At 39.5% G+C, this 20281-nt stretch overlaps 1 protein-coding gene across 2 annotated transcripts in view; it reads left to right on the top strand.

The window, feature by feature from the left end:
- The first annotated feature begins 2652 nt into the window (after window positions 1–2652).
- The window catches only part of XPR1 (xenotropic and polytropic retrovirus receptor 1), a 193210-nt gene continuing 175581 nt past the window's right edge, over window positions 2653–20281 (top strand). The window contains exon 1 of one of the 2 annotated variants that reach the window (XM_089910376.1): window positions 2653–2900. In XM_089910376.1, coding sequence (XP_089766502.1) covers window positions 2751–2900 — 150 coding nt within the window. In that variant the 5' untranslated portion in view covers window positions 2653–2750. Of the gene's footprint in view, window positions 2908–20281 lie in introns of both variants that reach the window. The other variant, XM_022556613.2, reaches the window with a different exon arrangement.

Here is a 20281-nt window from a genome sequence, read left to right as displayed (position 1 = left end):
CGGTCTACAGGAGTTGCTGCCAAGAGTCTACCATTCTTCCATCATCAAAGAGTCTACAAATAATAACTGCTGGAGAGGGTGTGGAGTAAAGAGAACCCTCCTACACTGTTGGTGGGAATGTAAACTGGTGCAGCCACTATGGAGAACAGTACGGAGGTTCCTTAAAAAACTAAAAATAGAGCTACCATATGATCCTGTAATACCATTTCCCACTCCTGGGCATATATCTGGAGAAAACCATAATTTTAAAAGATACATGCACCCCAATGTTCCCAGCAGCACTATTTACAATTATCGAGACATGGAAGCAACCTAAATGTCCATCAACAGATGAATAAAGATGTGGTGTGTGTGTGTGTGTGTGTGTATATATATATATATATATATATATATATATATATATAATGGAATATTACTCAGCCATAAAAAAGAATGAAATAATGCCATTTGCAGCAACATGGATGGAGCTAGAGATTATCACACGAAGTGAAGTAAGTCAGACAGAGAAAGACAAATACCATATGATATCACTTATATGCAGAATCTAAAAAAATGATACAAAGGAACTTATTTACAAAACTGAAATAGACTCACAGACGTAGAACACAAACTTATATAACCAAAGGGGAAACGGGTGGAGGGATAAATTAGGGATTTGGGATTAACAGATACACACTACTATACATAAAACAGATAAACAAGGACCTACTGTATAGCACAGGGAACTATATTCAATAGCTTACTATAACCTATAATGGAAAAGAATCTGAAAAAGAAGATATCTATATCTATATCTGCATCTGAATCACTTTGCTGTACACCTGAAACATTGTAAATCAACTCTACTTCAATTTAAAAAAAAAGAGTCTACCATTCTAGTCTATACTTGGTAAAGGCCCAGCAATCTCTTTTGCAGCTGCTCCTGGTTCTGTCTTCCTAGGCACACCATGCAGTTATTTTCTCTCTGTGGTTGTGCCTCCTTCCTGGGAGCCTAGCCCTCTCTTGCTGTCTTTTTTCTCCTGACAACCTTTACCTCCAGTAGAGGGGAATTGTTATGGAGGGCAGCAGGGTATAGCGCTGAGCTGAGAGGAGTCCTCACTCCTTCTCCTATTCTTCTTCTTTTTTTGACCCTGATTACCCTTTCACCCAAGGTTGAGGCTTTTTTGTACAATAAAAGTCAGAAAGACTCATAGCCTATGCCTGTTTTCCATCATGCATCACCCCTGTCCTGAGGAAATAATTGCAGAATCCCTACTGGCATGAATTAAGAGGAAGGGGAAAGGGGAAAAAACACATGGAAAAAAAAAAAAGCCAACAGTAGATGTTGATAACTAAGAGTACTGTCTCGGTCATGGTTGTCCCCTAGTCTTTGGACATCCTCAAAATTGTGAGAATTAAAGGACAAGGTACTGTACGTATAAGGGGTTTAGAATAATGTTTGTTACATGGACAGTGAGTGCTTAATAAATGTTAGTTATTATTATCCAGGGCTCCTCTACTCAGGGAAGGACCTTGGTTAGTGTCCCAAATCAGGTCCTCCAGGACAATCACTCCCACGTTCAAAGTAGTGCCAAGCTGTGTGTGTGATCTATTCTCCATTCTCCTCGAGGACAGTCAGCCTGGATGCTGGATCCATGTCTGGTCTCCCTGAGGGTAGGGATCCAACTGTAACTCTAGAGGATTCTCTTTCCTCCCAACATTGGTTACCCTTTCAACCCCACTCCTAATCTCCAGGAAGCTCAGTCACAAGTCCAGCTGGTACCCACAATCCTGGTTTGGGCCCAGGTGTTGTTGCTGGCCTTTCTGGTAGCCCCGGGACTAGATAATTACATTGAAATTCAGAAGCAGCATGCAATTCTTGGCACTGACCTCTTTAATTAAATTCAACAAGCATTTATTGAGCACCTAGAGCATGTAAAATAGGATTCCTTTAAATACATGTGGCCGTTAACTATTTAGTCTGTTTTAGTTACTCAGTTTGGATTAATGTTGATCCATCATTGAGGGTTTTATGAAGAATAAATATCAAAATGGAAAAACGTTTGCACAAATCTTTTTTTTTTTAATATAGTTATTTATTTTATTTATTTTTGGTTGTCTTGGTTGCTGCTTTCTCCAGTTGTGGCGAGCGGGTGCTACTCTTCGTGTGGTGCGTGGGCTTCTCATTGTGGTGGCTTCTCTTGTTGCAGAGCACAGGCTCTAGGTGCATAGGCTTCAGTAGTTGTGGCACGCAGGCTCAGTAGTTGCCGCCCACTGGCTTAGCTGCTCTGAGCTTTGGAGATTTTCCTGGACCAGGGCTCGAACATGTGTCTCCTGAATTGGCAGGCAGATTCTTAACCACTGCGCCACCACAGAAGCCCTGCACAAATCTTTGAAAATATAAACGTATTGTGTGGATTATTGTTGCTACAGTATTAATATTAATTGCAATAACAGCACTGCTGCTTCCCAGGCTGGCGGTAAAGAGCAGCTGTAAGGCCCACAGGCGCCAGACGTAAGAGGTCAGGGGAGGTGCCTTCAGCACGTCCGGCCCAGAAGGGGCGGAGACTTGAGAAATGTACACAAAGCCCGCCCCTTACTCCGCCCCCTTCGTCGGTGCGCGTAGGCGGTTACCATGGCGATGACGTATAGAGGGCGGGGCGGGGCGGGGCTATGGAGAGGAGGAGGAAGATGGCGGGAGGGCGGCTCTGAGGAGACCTCGGCGGCGGCGGAGGAGGAGAGAAGCGCATCGCCGCGCCGCGCCGGGGCCCATGTGGGGAGGAGTCGGAGTCGCTGTTGCCGCCGCCGCCGCCGCCTGTAACTGCTGGATCCGAGTGGGAGTGAGGGGGAGACGGCAGGATGAAGTTCGCCGAGCACCTCTCCGCGCACATCACTCCCGAGTGGAGGAAGCAATACATCCAGTATGAGGTACCGGCAGCGGCCGGGTAGTGGGAGGACTCGGAGGGGCCACCATCTCGCCAGTCCCGACCTCCACCGCCGCCTTCCGCTCCTGCTGCTTCCCCGCGGACTTTGACCCGGTGCGGCGGGGAGCCACTGCGGCATCCCCGCCGCGGCCGGCCCCCTCCGGGCCCCGCTGACCTTCCCCTCCCCCGCAGCCCCGCTGCCGCCGGAGTAACGGATATGCGGGCGGCGGACCGGGAGGGACGGCACAGCCGGTCGGGGCTGGGGAATGGTGGTGGGAGGGCGAGCCGCAGGTGGGGGAGTCGGGGTGTAAGGGTAGTCTGGGGTCGCGGCGGTTCCGCGCTAATCCCCTCCTCCCGCTCACCCTGACCTCTGGTTCCCACCCTGGGCGAGCGCCCCCTCGCCAAGGTTAGGTCTTGTTTCTCTCTGCTCACCTCTCACCAAGGAATCCTTCTCTTCCCAGATAAGCCCCTCTAGTGATTTCCTTCATTCCACAGAGCCCTTCAGCTTTCCCCCACTTGCCCACTGTTGACAAAGGCTTTGTAACAGCGTTGAAACTTGATTTAAATGTGTATCACACATGCGGTGGTTACAGTATGCAAACGTATCGTAATCAACTATTTTGTTTTGATAAAAAGACGGTGATTCGTTTTTTCACTAATTTAATGAAGTATATAAAGTAATCATATCTTTGGTTTTGGCTCTTCTGTTGTTTTGGAATGGAGTGAAGGGGAAGAGGAAGGAAGAAAGAGAAGGGAATTATTAAAATTTTAAGGTTTTCTTTCCTAAAATTTTTGTTAGCTAGGGAGAAAAGTACCATCTTGTAAACAATGTACTTTGAAAACATACCTGTGTTATTACAGAAATCATGGCCCTCCTCACCCTTAATTTCTGTGATAACAGCTCCTGAAGGGTATTTAATAGATAGTGATAAGGAACCTTACACTAATAAAAAGAAAAGTGAAGATAACGAGCTCATTTATATTTTCAGAAGCCAAGATAACTGAAGGGCTTTAAGCATTGCAATAGGTTATTCTCAGTGGCTGGCAGTTCAGCTCCTGGATAGAGAAAGACTTAATCTGTAACCTCCAGGAATTCACATCTATGTTATGTGCAGGAACAAAGAGTATAAAATCAATATGAACACGAATATTCTAGCTAGGTTTTATAAATTGAGATATTTCGATTTTCTATTTAATTTCTGTTTTAAGTTCATTGATAGGATGTTTAGGCAACAACGCGGGTTTATTTATTCGTATAACAGTTGTAATAATTGAAGAAAAGGAAAGGGATGTAAGTAGGTTAAACAACCTTGAAGATTGTAAAATAAATTCACCTTGTAACATACAGTATTTGAGTATTGCCAGAAGTGAAAGGCCTAAAATTATGAATGCTTTCTTTTCACTTAATTTTCTTGTAGTGTTTTGTGGCTACATTTTGTAAGAATGAAATAAGGGATTAGCTTTTCAGCCTGTAGAGTTTTTGATTTATTGTTTCTAATAACATTTGGTCAGTTTTAAAACCTTGGCTAGAGTCCAGATGATGGTTTTTATTGAAAGGAAGGTATTGGTCTTTCATCTTTCTAGTAGTAATTTTCAGCACCACTGCTAGTTCTTCATAGAACACAGCATGCTGAAGCAACATCTTATACTTGTTATATAGTATGGAATGCTTCATTTGGGGAGAAGTAATAGTGGCTGATTGTATGCTATGATTCATTTTAAGTATTACAGCACTTAACTGTTTCATAGAATTGTATTAATCTGGAATACAGTTTCTGGGGCTGGAAGGAGAAGCATAAGATTTAGTTTGAAGATGAAATTACCTCTTGATTTATAATGTCAGCTTTGTGGCTGGAGTCATTCTGGGACTCTTCATTCACATACTCCATTTGGACATTAGTCCTAAATGGTTACTTTAGTTTGGTCAGAGAGGAGAGGAACACATTTCATATGTGTGACTGCATTATCTTTCCTAGGCCAATTAGAAATTATTTTTTGAAAAATTCATTAACTGTTGAAATTTTATTCTGCAGAGGTCCCTACTATGTGACTCCTGTTGTGGAAAAGCTCATTGTTTGGTAGGCAAAATTAATAAGGAGCACTTTTCTTTGTGAATTGGAGCCATTGAAGACATTTTTTATAGGGTTGGGGTCTGTGTGTTGTATACTATTTCTCAAGAGCTGGTGCTGTTCCTTTAAAAATAGTTAAAGGGGCATAAATAAGTGTCTTTAGAGTCTAGGAATTTTGGCAGCTTAAAACTTTGGGGAAAAAAGGACATCATAAAAGATGTTAGCATTTGCTAGAGAAAAGAACCTTCTCATAATGCAGTAACATGTTTCTCATATGTGAAGATGATGCTCTTGAAACACTTAGTAGACCAGACACTTGAATTTGTTTTTCAAGTACTGGTGATGAAATTTGGGTGTATTACTCCTGATTTCTTGTGTAGGCTGCTTTCTAGTGCTGTGAACGACTATGAACTGTTCAGCTTCTTTGGTTTTATGTCATTTTGCTATATTAAATTTTACTTGAAATAAGCAGAGAATTAGGTTGAAGCTGAAAATGTTGTTTTACATCTCTGATTATATGTATTATTGTGTACACACGGTCACACAACCACACATGTAGTTCTTGTACATGTTCATCATGAGGCCATGGGGACAGTCTTTTTGCCTTTCCAGGGTTCTTTCCTCTTTCATAAAATAAGAATATAGGGCCAGAGCTTTTCAAGTTCTGTTGTAGTTCATAGGTTTTTTGTATTTTTAAAAATTAATTTAATTTATTTAGTGGCTGTGTTGGGTCTTCACCTCTGTGTGCGGGCTCTCTCTAGCTGCGATGTGCAGCTTCGTTGCGGTGCGTGAGCCTTTCATTGTGGTGGCTTCTCTTGTTGCGGAGCACGGGCTCCAGGCACGTGCCCTCAGTAGTTGTGGATTGCGGGCTCCAGAGAAAAGACTCCGCAGTTGTGGCGCACGGCCTCAGTTCCTCCGCGGCATGTGGGATCTTCCCAGACCAGGGCTTGAACCCGTGTCTCCTGCATTGGCAGGCGGATTCTTAACCACTGCACTACCAGGGAAGTCCCAGTTCATAGGTTTTTTTTGTTTGTTTGCTTTTTTTGCGGTATGCGGGCCTCTCACTGCTGTGGCCTCTCCCGCCACGGAGCACAGGCTTTGGATGCGCAGGCCCAGCGGCCATGGCTCACGGGCCCAGCCGCTCCGCGGCATGTGGGATCCTCCCGGACCGAGGCATGAACCCGTGTACCCTGCATCGGCAGGCGGACTCTCAACCACTGCGCCACCAGGGAAGCCCACCCCCATAGGTTTTTGATTTAACTTTTAATGGATTTCATTTTTTGGATTGTTAAAATTATTGTTAGTGATCCATCAATATCCTGAAAATTATCAGTTTCTAATTTAAAAATGAATTGTGGCGTTCACAGACTTGGTCTTCATGGGCAGAATAACAGAGCATAAAAGAATAGAGCAACATGGAGAAACCATATAAAGAAAATCAGTTTGATCCATTTGTGAATAGTTTTTACAAACAACAAACACAAATGGGAAGAGACTACTATCCCTGTTTCCAATAATCTATTTGAGTGTAAATCTTGGCATATAGGATAAGACATCAATAAAGCTTTATAAGAGTACTTTTTTTCTTTTAATTTATTTATTTTTGGCTGCGTTGGGTCTTTGTTGCTGCATGCGGGCTTTCTCTGGTTGCCGTGAGTGGGGGCTACTCTTTGTCGCGGTGTGTGGGCTTCTCATTGCAGTGGCTTCTCTTGTTGCAGAGCACAGTCTCTAGGCACGCAGACTTAAGTAGTTGTGGCTCGCGGTCTCCAGAGCACAGGCTCAGTAGCTGTGGTGCACGGGCTTAGTTGCTCCACAGCATGTGGGATCTTCCTGGACCAGGGCTCGAACCCGTGTCCCCTGCGTTGGCAGGCGGATTCTTAACCACTGCGCCACCAGGGAAGCCCCAAAGAGTACTTTTTAAAATTTAGTATCAGTGATTGTATATTTTAGAGTTCTGTAATTGATTAATCAAAATTAATTTAGACCAGTTTCAACCAAATAGGCTAGTATGACCATGTTAATATTTTACAGAATATTAGCAAAAGAAGCAAATATATTTGGTGCCTTAGGCTGCTGACTTGTATTTTCTTCCCTAGGGTCCTGTGCTGCTTTGGTTTCTCAGGAACCAGGAATGGTTTTTTCAGTGTACGCTGTAGTTTTGTAAGGTACTAAAATAATGAGGTATCTAAATTTCAGGACTTTAGAGTTAAAAGGGAATTGAGAGATTATCTGCCTCCTTGCTTTTCAGGCAAGGAAACTCAGAAAGGTTAAGTTATTTATTTGTCCAGGATCATATATAGATAGCTAGTCTCTTGAGCACAGATGTGTAAGCATTGGGAGTCAGGTCACCCACACTGTGTGACCCTGATGAAATCACTTCCTCTTTCTGGGCTTTAGGTTCTTCATCTGTAAAGTGAGAGAACTGGACTTGATGGTTTCTAAGCTCACAGCCCTCTATTTTCTAAGGACCCATATAGCTCCAAATTTCTGTACATTTTTATGGTTTCATTATGTTTTACATATGAAGAGGACAGAACTTAAAGCATTACTATTAATGTCATCCTTTTAAATTAATAGTCTCCTTTCAAATAATTTAAATGATATTTTAATCTGTGACTGGAAAGCTGACCCAGTGAAGCTTTTATTTAACTTAAGTAAAAAGTGATGGTTATGGTTTAATTTTTTGTTGCAAGATTTGGGAAGGGATTTTCCATAAACTGCATATCCCTTATTTTCAAGTGTAAGGAAACATTGCCATAACATTATTGTGATTTTCATTTATAGAACTCTCCCATGAGAACACTTGTGTTGCAGGCTTCAATTTCCCAAAGGTATTATGTTGATTAGTTACGGTTAACTTGCCTTGCTGGAACTTGTTTGAAATTTCCAGTTTGGCCACCCGATGGGGCACAAACCACACTTCTTCTTTTAGGCACTTCGGCAAATGAAAGTACAATATAGCATATTTAAAATAACATTTGTAAATGAGTATGGCAGTAAGATGCCTGGCATATACAAATGTTTCTTAAGTGAGTGAATGAATGTTGTATAAAACAGGAAGTTATTACTGTTCTTTATTATCTTTGTATAATAAAGTACGTTAGGTTAAGTGTCCTGGAAAGATTATACTTGTCCATCCATCCCTGAAGGTTGGTTTTGGATCAGTTTTTGAGTGAAGGCCCAGATCCTAAGAACATAAGACTTACTTGACCCGAGGTGACCATGGAAAATCAGTCCTGACTTCAAATCCAGTCCTAATCTGAAAAGCATTTGAGACTGATTGAGTTGTGCTGGCTAGATGTTGCAAGTGTATTTGCATCATAGCCCCCAAAGGAGAGTACCCAACACTCCCATGGAGTAAGAGAAGGTAGTTTTAGAAGGCTTGATTATATTCATTTTTATGCATATGACAAGAAGAAATGAAATTTTACTTATATTGAATAAATGGATTGATGCAATGACCTTTTTTAGGAGGTAGTCTGAGGGAAAGAGAGACAAGAATTGCTAATAGTTTTCTCACTTGTTTGTTCACTTTCAGCAAATAGCAATTAATCCAGTTTATGGGTGCATAGTTAAGATGAATTTATGGATATTATTTAGTTTTGACTAAACTAACTCTTATAAAATGGATGTGACTTAAAAAGACTCTTGTAAAGAAGCCTCAACAGCAGTACCAGCCATAACAGCATAATGCAAGCACATGTGAACAACAAGAAAATGGCAGAGCTCACAATTCTACTTCTAGTACTAGCTTTTTGTCAGCCAAATTACAGAAAAAACAATGGTATTTAATAGACCTGACAAGACGTTTGCCAAAAAGTTTCAAAATAATTAAGATAATTCTTTGAAATAAGATTTTACATCCTTTGTCATCCACAGTGAACACCCTAAATATATGTTATGTATTAGTTTTCTGCCTTTGTGAGGTCTGTTTTCCAGCTTATAGCCATTATAATCAAGTTTCAAAATTAGGTGAATCCTGAAGTTTGAACTAGGCCTTTGAGATACTAAAAACTAAGATTTTAAAAAGTAATGTACTTTTTCTGTTAGGTTGTTCTTTAAAAGTATTGTTATTGATAATTTCTTAAGAGAAATTAAAAATATTTTCACATTATTCACAAATGAAAGTTTAAATTATTTATTTTATTATTGTCTCATCTTTTAAAACTTCCACTTAAAAAAGTTCTGAGTTTTATAATGTACACAGTTGTAGAAGGAGATAATTTATAAACAAACGTACATATATTGGAGGCGCATAGTAAACTTTTTTTTTTTTTTTTTTTTGCGGTATGCGGGCCTCTCACTGCTGTGGCCTCTCCCGTTGCGGAGCACAGGCTCCAGATGCGCAGGCCCAGCGGCCATGGCTCAAGGGCCCAGCCGCTCCGCGGCATGCGGGATCCTCCCGGACCGGGGCACGAACCTGTGTCCCCTGCATCGGCAGGCGGACTCTCAACCACTGTGCCACCAGGGAAGCCCCCCCTTTTTTTTAATAGTGATATGACATAAAAAAAGTTTGGAAGATTTTTCTCAAGTTGTATAGCTTAACTGCAGGTGGTTTGTGGGTTGCTTGGTATTTAATTGGCCTTTGGGATTGAGAGATTGTCAGAATTCACTAGGATTCTTGCCCAGTTGTATTTTCCTTTTCAGTTCTTCCCCTTACCTAGTAAATGCTAAAAGAAGCCAAGTAGGGCCTTCCCTTGCGGTCCAGTGGTTGAGACTTCACCTTCCAGTGCAGGGGGTGTGGGTTCGATCCCTGGTCAGGGAGCTAAGGTCCCACATGCCTCGCGGCCAAAAAACAAAAACATAAAACAGAAGCAGTATTGTAACAAATTCGATAAAGACTTTAAAAAAAATGGTCCACATTTAAAAAAAAAATCTTTAAAAGAAGCCAAGTAGACAATGTTCATGAACAAATGCCTTAAAAAATTATTCATTCATTCAACAAATATTTATAGGGGCTCTATTATGTCCTATAGGCTGATAGATTTGTCATTAAATTCTAGCTCTTTTGTTGTCTTAAACATAGAAAAAAACAAAAAGCAGTATTTTATTTTTTATAAATTTATTTATTTATTTATTTTTGGCTGCATTGGGTCTTCGTTGCTGCGTGCGATTTCTCTAGTTGCGGTGAGCGGGGGCTACTCTTCATTGCAGTGCACGGGCTTCTCATTGTGGTGGCTTCTCTTGTTGTGGAGCGTGGGCTCTAGGTGTGTGGGCTTCAGTAGTTGTGGCACATGGGCTCAGTAGTTGTGGCTTGTGGGCTCTAGAGTGCAGACTCAGTAGTTGTGATGCACGGGCTTACTTGTTCCGTGGCATGTGGGATCTTCCTGGACCAGGGATCGAACCCGTGTCCCTTGCATTGGCAGGCAGATTCTTATCCACTGTGCCACCAGGGAAGTCCCAATAAACAGTATTCGTGTGTGTGTGTGTGTGTGTGTGTGTGTGTGTATGTGTGTGTTTGGTTTTATATTTTAGTCAGCATAGTGCTTTCAAAATTAAAAATGGTGTAGAAAGGGAAAATTGTAGATTGTGGACTTGGAACATGGTGAAATTTGGATCACTTGTGTAAATAATATGGATTCATAATATGGATGAATTCTCCCTGGCTTTTCAAACGTTTTATGTTATATGCCTTTAAATTTAATTTGTTTATAGGAAGAAATTTGGTTACCTGTTTCTTCCCATCACTAGGCAGGTGTGGTATCTATGGGGACTGATCAGAAAATCCTTAAAAAGTTGTTTATTATAGGTCAGAGGAAAGTTTAATTAACCTGCTGTAAGCATAACTTACAATTTTCATATTGTCTGTAACAGGAGGGACAGTATGTTGATTAAGAAAACATAGTCATTCCTTATTGAAGATGACCTGCAGTATTTGGAAAGACTGTAGACCATGAATAAGGAGATGTAAGTCCTTAGACCCAGTTCTGTCACTGAATAGTCATAAATAATTAGTGAACAAGTGATTTTTTTGAAGATTGAAGAGTGAAATGTAATCATACAGGAAAATGAGAAGCTTTTAAATTATTGTGTGAATTACTTATTTAAGCTAAATTGGTAAAGTTGTAATTCACAGTAATCCAAGTGCTTTGTGTGCTTTTTCTATACCTAAGAGAAGTCCTTTAACTCTTTGGTCTTGGGACCATTTGAAACTCTTAAAAATTATTGAGGATTTCAATGTCTATTGATAATATGCTACATTAGAAATTAAAACTAAGAAATGTCTGAAACACAAGAGTATACAAGCACACCACTACTAGCCATCAGAGACATGACATCACATTTCATTTAGCCTCTGGAAAACTCCACTGTGTACTCATGAAAGAATGAGAGTGAAAAAAGCACATGAAGTTGTAGTATTATTATGAAAATAGTTTTGACCTTTTGGGTCCCCTGAAAGGGTTTCTGAGAGTTGCTGCCTTAGAGCACAGGACTCCTTTCAGAACGTTTGGAGATGGCCTGAGAAAAAGCTCTCTAGTCTTAGGAAGCACATAAGAGGATAAAGGAAATCCCATAAGTGAGGATTCTCTGGTATATCCCCCCTGCACAGGATGATAGAGAAAAGAAAGTTGTCTTTCCTGAGATTCCCACTTTCATTCTCTCTTCTTTGAATTGAATTAGTGGAAATGTGGTCATTTTGTCATTAAGGAGAAAGGAATTAACATTTATTGACCAGTTAGGAACCAGGTGTCATCAGTATGTTACTTCATTTAATCTTCACAACAGTTTTGTGAGATAGATGATTTATTATCTCCATTTTACTGATGAGGAAACCCAGGCTTAGAGAGACTAGTCAATTTGTTCATGCCACACATCTAGTAAGTAGTAGAGCCAGAATTTGAAATCAAATTTGTCACACTTTGGAACTCTTGCTTTTTTATATGCGAATTGTAAATAACAGTGGTGGCAGTAACAGTGCCAGTAACAGTAGCAGTAGCAGGAACAACAGCTGTTATTTATTTAATTTTATTTTTATTTTTGTGGTATGCGGGCTTCTCACTGCTTCGGCCTCTCCCGTTGCGGAGCACAGGCTCTGGACGCGCAGGCCCAGCGGCCAAGGCTCACGGACCCAGCCGCCCCACGGCTTGTGGGATCCTCCCAGACCGGGGCACAAACCCGTGTCCCCTGCATCGGCAGGCGGACTCCCAACCACTGCGCCACCAGGGAATCCCCATCAGCTGTTATTTTTTGAGTGCTTATTTTGTCAGTCACTGTGACATTACTTTAAAAATGTTTTCTCTTTATAGCAAGCTGTTTAGGTAGGTTGTTATGTTAGTTCTGTTTGTAGATGGGGAACCTGAGTCTTAGAGCCATTAAGTAACTGATTATGTTGAAACTGCTAATTGTGGTTAGCAGAGATGAGACTGAAAGAGCCCCTGCTTTTAATTCCTACATCATACTGCTTTATGAAAAATAAATAAATGCATCCATTTATACGTAAGTACATTTAGGCGTAGTCTTACCTGTTCTCCAGCACCTGCTGAAGTAATGGCTGGTCTATTTTTAGTCCCAGGTCTCAGTCTACATGGTTTGGAGGTAGTAGAGTATGGTCTGGAGGTCAGAGTTCACCTGTGTTAATTTATTTTTTCCTCAAGATTATCAGTGTAACTATTATGAGGTAGGCAGCTGTTAAATAGAGGACCTTATAAAGATGAGCCATAAGAAAAAAATAATGAGATATAATGATAAGTGTAAGAAGAGGAAGATAAAGAACAGCGGATATAGCTGTTGCTATGCCACAGTCGTGGCTTTTGGCTTTTAGATCATTCCATAGACCATGGAATGTTAGACCTGTAAGGAATTTCAGATATTAATTAAGTCCAATTCCCTTTTTTACTTGAGTGGGAAATGAGGTCCAGAGAGGTTGTGATTCAAGGACACATGGCTTGGTTAGTGGCTGAGTGAACACAATCACGCTGATTCATTTTATTAACTATTTTGCATCATATGCTTATATGTCAATAACGCATACAGAGAAGAAACTCTGAAGCCAGACTGCCTAGGTTCATTTTCCATCTGGACAGTTTACTAGCTGAGTGGCCTCAGGCAAGTCATTCTACCTCTCTGTGCTTCAGTTTCCTTATTTGTATAATCGGGACAGTAATAGTAGTTACAGGACTTTTTAAAAACATCTTTATTGGAGTATAATTGCTTTACAATGTTGTGTTAGTTTCTGCTTTATAACAAAGTGAATCAGCTCTACGTATACATATATCCCCATATCCCCTCCCTCTTGAGCCTCCCTCCCACCCTCCCTATCCCACCCCTCTAGGTGGTCACAAAGCACTGAGCTGATCTCCCTGGGCTATGTGGCTGCTTCCCACTAGCTATCTATTTTACATTTGGTAGAGTATATATGTCCATGCCACTCTCTCACTTTGTCCCAGCTTACCCTTCCCCCTCCCCGTGTCCTCAAGTCCATTCTCTAAGCTGCGTCTTTATTCCTGTCCTGCCCCTATGTTCTTCAGAACCATTTTTTTTATTCCATATATATGTGTTAGCATATGGTATTTGTTTTTCTCTTTCTGACTTACTTCACTCTAGTTACAGGACTTTTGTGAGGATTATATGAATTAAAATATGAAAAGTACTTAGACAATGCCTATGCCTATATTTGCTATTAAAATTATTTAGTTAATGCTAGGTTAACAGTATCTTTGTGAGGGAAACTGAGCCTCAAATTTTGTCCGCCTGGGCTTGTCCAGTTCATATTTTCTTGGAAAATGGCTTTGTTGATTTTAGGTATTACTCCTGTTATCTGTGATATTTTTATTAATAAATTGTCCTTTTTATATACAGTAAGAAATTCAGGTGGGAACAATTATATGGTTTTGAAATAAATTAGTTCTCCTTGGTTACTTGTAACTTGCATTCATTTCAGTTATAGACTGTGCCTTCATATTCTTTTCTTTTTTAAAAATTGGGGTGAAATTCACATGTGCATTCCTAAGTATGTTTGAATAGCTTAAGTGAATCCTTTGAGTTTTCAGAGACTATCTAGTTTTAGTTCTTTTCACTTCTGTAATGGAAATTTAATTTTTAATACTAGAATTAGTTTTAGAGTTGAAAAAGACCTTCTCAAGCCCTCTGTTTCACAGATGAATAAATCGAGGACAGAAGGGCCAAGATAATGTGGTCAGTCTCACAACTAGCTGATAGGAGAGCCTGGAATAAAAGTATTGACCTCCTGCTCACTGCTATACCTTGCTGAGGCTTATCACTGCCATATAAACATTTCTTTACTTTTAATTTTAAGAATAAATTTTCTTTGTAAGAGCCCATATAAATTTAAATGTTCTTGTTAATGATTACTTAAATACTCTGTTAATAACATTTATCTGAACCTAATCCATTAGTTCACATTAACGACCTCAAATAGTTTGTGTGTGTGTCAGTTAAAAGACTAAGTAAGTTAAGAGACTTAAACCTTAAAAATGTTGTTTACTCAACTACAGAAAATTAGCCATTGCCCCATCTAGGTAGAAACCTATTGTAGGTGAGGAGACAGGACTGAGGAATTATGGTAAGGCTTGAGGAGTTAGGTAGAGATGAGAGCAAGACTCAGGAAAGTTGAAAAATCATTTGGGCATTTCTCTGTAGCATATCGGTTTGAATGTTAACACAGGTTACATGTACATGAAGAGCACCTCCCCTCCCCCCTGACCCCCATCTCCCCATCTCTTATAACATGCTGCCAAGCCAAAGTCAGGGCACATCTGACTAGAGGAGATTAGAATATGTATTAAACCAATTCGTTAAGTATTCATGAGTGTCCCTTTCCTTTTTTTAAAAAAATAATAAAACAATGATGATGATAATAACAGCCAATGTTTATTGAGTGTTTCCATTGTGCCAGGCATTTTACATTTAATCCTTACCCTCTAAGGTAGGTTTTGTTATCCCTGTTTTAAGAAGTCGCTGAGCCTTGGATTGAGTAGACTGCCCAAGGTCACATAGGTAGTGAATGGTTAAAACCCGAATTCAGACACAGGTTTGTCTTATTTCAGAACCTGGATTCTTTTTTGTAAGTTTATTTACTTATTTATTTTTGGCTGTGTTGGGTCTTCATTGCTGCGTGCGGGCTTTCTCTAGTTTCAGTGAGCAGGGGCTACTCTTCGTTGAGGTGTTCGGGGTTCTCGTTGCGGTGGCTTCTCTTGTTGTGGAGCACGAGCTCTAGGTGTGTGGGCTTCTGTAGTTGTGGCTCGTGGGTTCTAGAGCGCAGGCTCAGTCGTTGTGGTGCACGGACTTAGCTGCTCTGCAGCATGTGGGGTCTTCCAGACAAGGGGTCGAGCCTTTGTCCCCTGCATTAGCAGGCAGATTCTTAGCCACTGCACCACCACGGAAGCCCCAGAACCTGGATTCTTAACATGGTGTTACATGGTCAGGATCACTCAAGGGACTGGTGAGGTAAAAATAGGTAAGCCCCTGTCCTAGAGGAGCTCATAACTTGGGTCGTCTCCTAATCGTAGTATATTGTGATTATGTTGTAGAGGAATGGCCAATTGATTTTGCTCTGGAGATCAAAGGTATTTATCTTAAAAGCTTTCACAGAGGTAGTGTTTGAACTGGGTACTTAGAGATTGAGTAGGGTTTGATGACATGGTGAAGAGGGGACAGGGCACTGGCGTCATCCTAGGCAGATAGGGTAAAATTGAACAAAGGCATAGATGGGTGGAAGTATCCAAACATATTAGTGAAATCTGGTTTAGTGGGTATGTTGGAGAGGTGATAGTGTGATTTGGAAAGGTGGACTGGGAGGGATCAAGGGGTGAAGGGCCTCAAATACCATGCTGAGGTGTTTAAATGTTTCTTGTTGTGAACCATTAAGGATTTTAAAGAAGAGACTGGGGAGAAGGATCAGTGCAAAGTGAGAGTGTAGTTTAGATCCTAGAGGATGCGTTGGAGAGACCAAGACCAAAGACAGGAAAACCAAATAGTAGAGCCAAAAATAGTAAGAGCTTGAATTAATACCTTATTTAATCAATTTTCCCACACTTTAACGTCTGAAATCAGGATACGTCTCATAATTAATTGTCATAGATTAATTGGCGGACTTTTTTTTTCATTCTTAGAAGCACATAAAATAATGGTGTATATTACCATTAGTGGCATCTTAGATTTGATTGATTGATCATGTTAGACTTATTGAAAGCCTACTGTGTGTCAGGCAGAGTCATAGATACCTGTTAGTATCCAGCATCTGGCAGTGTCTGGCATATTTAGAAACTTTAAAAGCAACAACAAAACAAAATGTAACTGAAAGGCTATGGGATCTGCCTGAGATGTCATTAAGGGATAAGAAGGAGAGATTCAGAAGAGCATGATTGAAGGCAGTGAATGGAGAAAATAAGAAAAGTTCATGTTTATCCCCTACAGAGTGTGGCTAAAGCTCTGGAAATGAATTACTTTGGTATCAATTTAGAGAAGTTGGTCTTATTCTTTTAGTTTTGTTTATTCAGTGAATGCAGAGTTAGGCCTTTTACTTAGTTTTATGTAATACGCTCTAATGTGATCATTCATGACAAAATTGAGATGATATTCTTTCTCCTGTCTTTCCAGTATTTGTATAAAGCAGGTAACAAAACTGTTGATAAGCAGGTGAGTCACCACCTCTCATCACAGAGTTCAAACATTTTTTGATTAAGCCTTTCTTTTTTTTTTTTTTTTTTTCAGTATGCGGGCCTCTCACTGTTGTGGCCTCTCCCGTTGCGGAGCACAGGCTCCCGACGCGCAGGCTCAGCGGCCATGGCTCACGGGCCTAGCCGCTCTGCGGCATGTGGGATCTTCCCGCACCGGGGCACGAACCCATGTCCCCTGCATCGGCAGGCGGACTCTCAACCGCTGCGCCACCAGGGAAGCCCAAGCCTTTCTTTTTGAGTAGAATAAGCTTGTTTGAAATATGAGTAATTTCAAATTATGCTGCCATTAGTTATTTGCTAAAGAGGATTGCAAAATCTTTTTTCTAAGATTTGTTTGCTTAGTATCATGGACTTTCAAAAATTCAGTTCCTGATAGATTCAGAAATTAGAAAATGGATTGATTTAGAGACCACTGAAATTGAAATTGTAATAACCCCGTGAGCTTGGGCAAGTCATTTAGACTTTCTGTGCCACAATTCTCTTATCCTTAAACTGGGGATAATGATAATTTTTACTTTGGAGGATCATGTGAAATGAAATGAGTCAATCATTGGAAAACAGGACAGGAGGTGTAATAGTTACTACACATAGTTAAGTATTATATAAGTATTAGCCATTATTACATAGCTGTCCCTAGGGGTTTGAAACTAACAGTTGAGCAGCATCTTATTTGATTTATTTACTCTTGACACAGTTGGGGAGAAGGGGTCAGTGAAACTGTAACTAGGAAAAGACAACTTAGACTGTTTATTCAATTACTGGACAAATGGAAGTTGAAAGAATTTTACCTTTTTAAAAAAGGCTAGTATTTCGTAGAACAGAAAGTTTATGTTACTACTTGTTAATGGTTATTTATGAAAGAAAAAAAAGGTTAATGTATACATTTTTGAAAGTTTCTTTGGTTTCGGTAGAGATGAAAAACTGGGAAGAAAATTGGTAACTTTTTCCTTTTTCTTTTGCACTTTTGTTGTACAGCCTTATTAGAATTTCTGAATTGATTTGTAAGCATAATGTATTAGAGAAGAAAATGTTTTAGGGAAAGAAATTACTATCAAATGCAGAATTTTGAAATTCCTCCTTAACCCTTCTTACTTCCATTTTAGAGACAATGTTATTTAATATGATAGGTTTTATGTAAGGAAAACTTATTAAACCATTTTTTTGTTTCTGTTTGTTTTAAATAAATATTTTATTTATTTATTTTTGGCTGCACTGGGTCTTTGTTGCTGTGCGTGGGCTTTCTCTAGTTGTGGCGAGCGTGTGTGAAGTGGTGTGAAGTGGTGTGAAGACCACCACTCTTCATTGTGGTGTGGGGGCTTCTCATTGCAGTGGCTTCTCTTGTGGAGCGCGGGCTTCAGTAGTTGTGGCACGCGGGCGCAGTAGTTGTGGCTCGTGGGCTGTAGAGTGCAGGCTCAGTAGTTGTGGCACACGGGCTTAGTTGCTCCGCGGCATGTGGGATCTTCCCAGACCAGGGTTCGAACCCGTGTCCCCTGCATTGGCAGGTGGATTCTTAACCACTGTGCCACCACATTGTTTAAACAACTTTATGTTTAAAAAATTTTAGCAATGATATCAATAATTAATAATAATAATTTAATGCATATTTTGTGAACCTGCCCTGTTAAACACATAGTATCCTATTAAAGTAACATCTACCTTCTTGGGATTGACCTATATACACTAATGTGTATAAAATGGATAACTAATAAGAACCTGCTGTATAAAAAAATAAATAAAATAAAATTCAAAAATTCAAAACAAAAAAGCAACACTTCCCTTCCAAGTTGTGTAATTGCAAGCATACACAATATTTTAGTAGTTAGATCTCTTTTTTTCTCATTAGTATTTGAAATTAAATAAAGATATTATTGGTAAAGGTAAAGTAATACCATTAAACTTTTTTTTTTTTTTTTGGCTGCGCCGTGCGGCATGTGGTATCTTAGTTCCCTGACCAGGGATCAAACGTGTGACCCTGCATTGGGAGTATGGAGTCTTAAGTACTGGACCACCAGGGAAGTCCCTATTAAACATGTTTTAACGTATCTCTTTTTATTGCTTAGCACAGTGATTTATGTAGGTGCTTCGATATTTATACTTTAAATAACAGAAGCTGGATGAGCTGCCAGATATAGGGGTTGAAGGAGGGAAGAATTTAATATTGATATAATGATTTAAACCTAGGGAAACTGGTAGAGGATAGCTACTTATGGGGGTGGTAAATTCATGAAATTAGATCTTAAGTATGCTGATTTCATACACAAAATGTCTATATGTAGAGATAAGTACTAGCTGGAATTTGAAAAATTGTATCAAAGATAAGATTTATTACAATTGCGATAGTAATTAAAGAATTAATTCACTAAGGAAAAGTATGTAATGCAGAAAAATAGAGACATAGAGGAAATCTTGGAAAAAACGTCATAGGAGTTAAGGGTCTTAAGGGTAAATGGACTATCAGCAGTGACATACTTTGTAGACAGGTTCATGAGAATGAGGATTAAGGATAGGCCTTTGGATTTGATAAACCTTGCTCATTAGTGAATTCTTAACATAAATTGTCTTCTGCTAACTTTATTCCAGGTTTTAAGAGGTTAAAGTCATTGAGACAACATATGTGTACTTTTCATTTGAGAAATTTGTCTGTTAACAGAGTGAGGAAAATAGGATAGAACCTTTAGGAATAAGTAGGATAAAGTAAGATTCTTTGGAGGATATATGGGATCCATTCATCTTGAAGGCAGAAGAGAAAGTAGCTTTAATTTTATCTAAATTTTTTGCTTTAATTGCATTTCCCTCATTTATTGGCTGTGGACTTTAAAACAGTTATTTTATTTCTCTGAACCTCAATTTTCTTGCATGCAAAATGGGGATAATATTTACCTTTCAAGATTATTATGAGAATTAGCTATAATAATATATGAAAATGCCAGCAAGGGCCTGACCTATAGAAGATACTTTTCAATAAAGTATAGCTGTTAATTTCTGTCTTCATTAAAAATAAGCCATAGGAGTAACTTTTATTCATTTATTCAGCAGATGTTTATTTTAGGGTGCTGGTACTCAATCTTTTAGTATAACAAGACTCTTTCAACGTCATGAAATTTCTTGGAAACCAAATGATGGTAGCTGGACTTTTAGAATCCATTGCTTGAGAAACCACATTTTGACCAAATGAATTACTGCATTTTGTAGATTCTAAGATGCACATTCCTTGTTCCACATTCCTACACCTTTGAAATTGAGATTCATTTTACAGATGTCACATAGTTAATTGGTAATGTTTTTCTTTCTTAATGGTACGTAAAATAATGGTGCAGTGATACATAAATTAATGGTGTGTCTTAACAATTGATGGTATCTTAGACTCGATGAAATATGGTAGTATTTTATTAAGTACAAATACCTTCATGTATTTTGACAAGTAGTAATGTATTTGTGGGAAACATTATTTAGCCTACAGAGAATACCTAGTTTATAAGGTTTTACAGTATTGAAATTGGAGCTATGAAGTGGTCTGAGACTGATGGATTAGAAACCATTTTTATAAGTGTACAGGTATATTGCAGAACCTTTGGGTTCCTTTTTTTGTTTTCTTTCAGATAAACGGGCAAACTAAGAACAGAGTGAGAATTTTATGTTGCCATACTATTATATTTGGTCAAAATTCGAC

Source organism: Delphinapterus leucas, chromosome 1 (assembly GCF_059928025.1).
Source record: "Delphinapterus leucas isolate spDelLeu-1000000601 "Yukka" chromosome 1, BTC_Dleu_Yukka2, whole genome shotgun sequence".
Lineage (NCBI taxonomy): Eukaryota > Metazoa > Chordata > Mammalia > Artiodactyla > Monodontidae > Delphinapterus > Delphinapterus leucas.
This window is presented reverse-complemented; position numbering and strand designations above follow the sequence as displayed.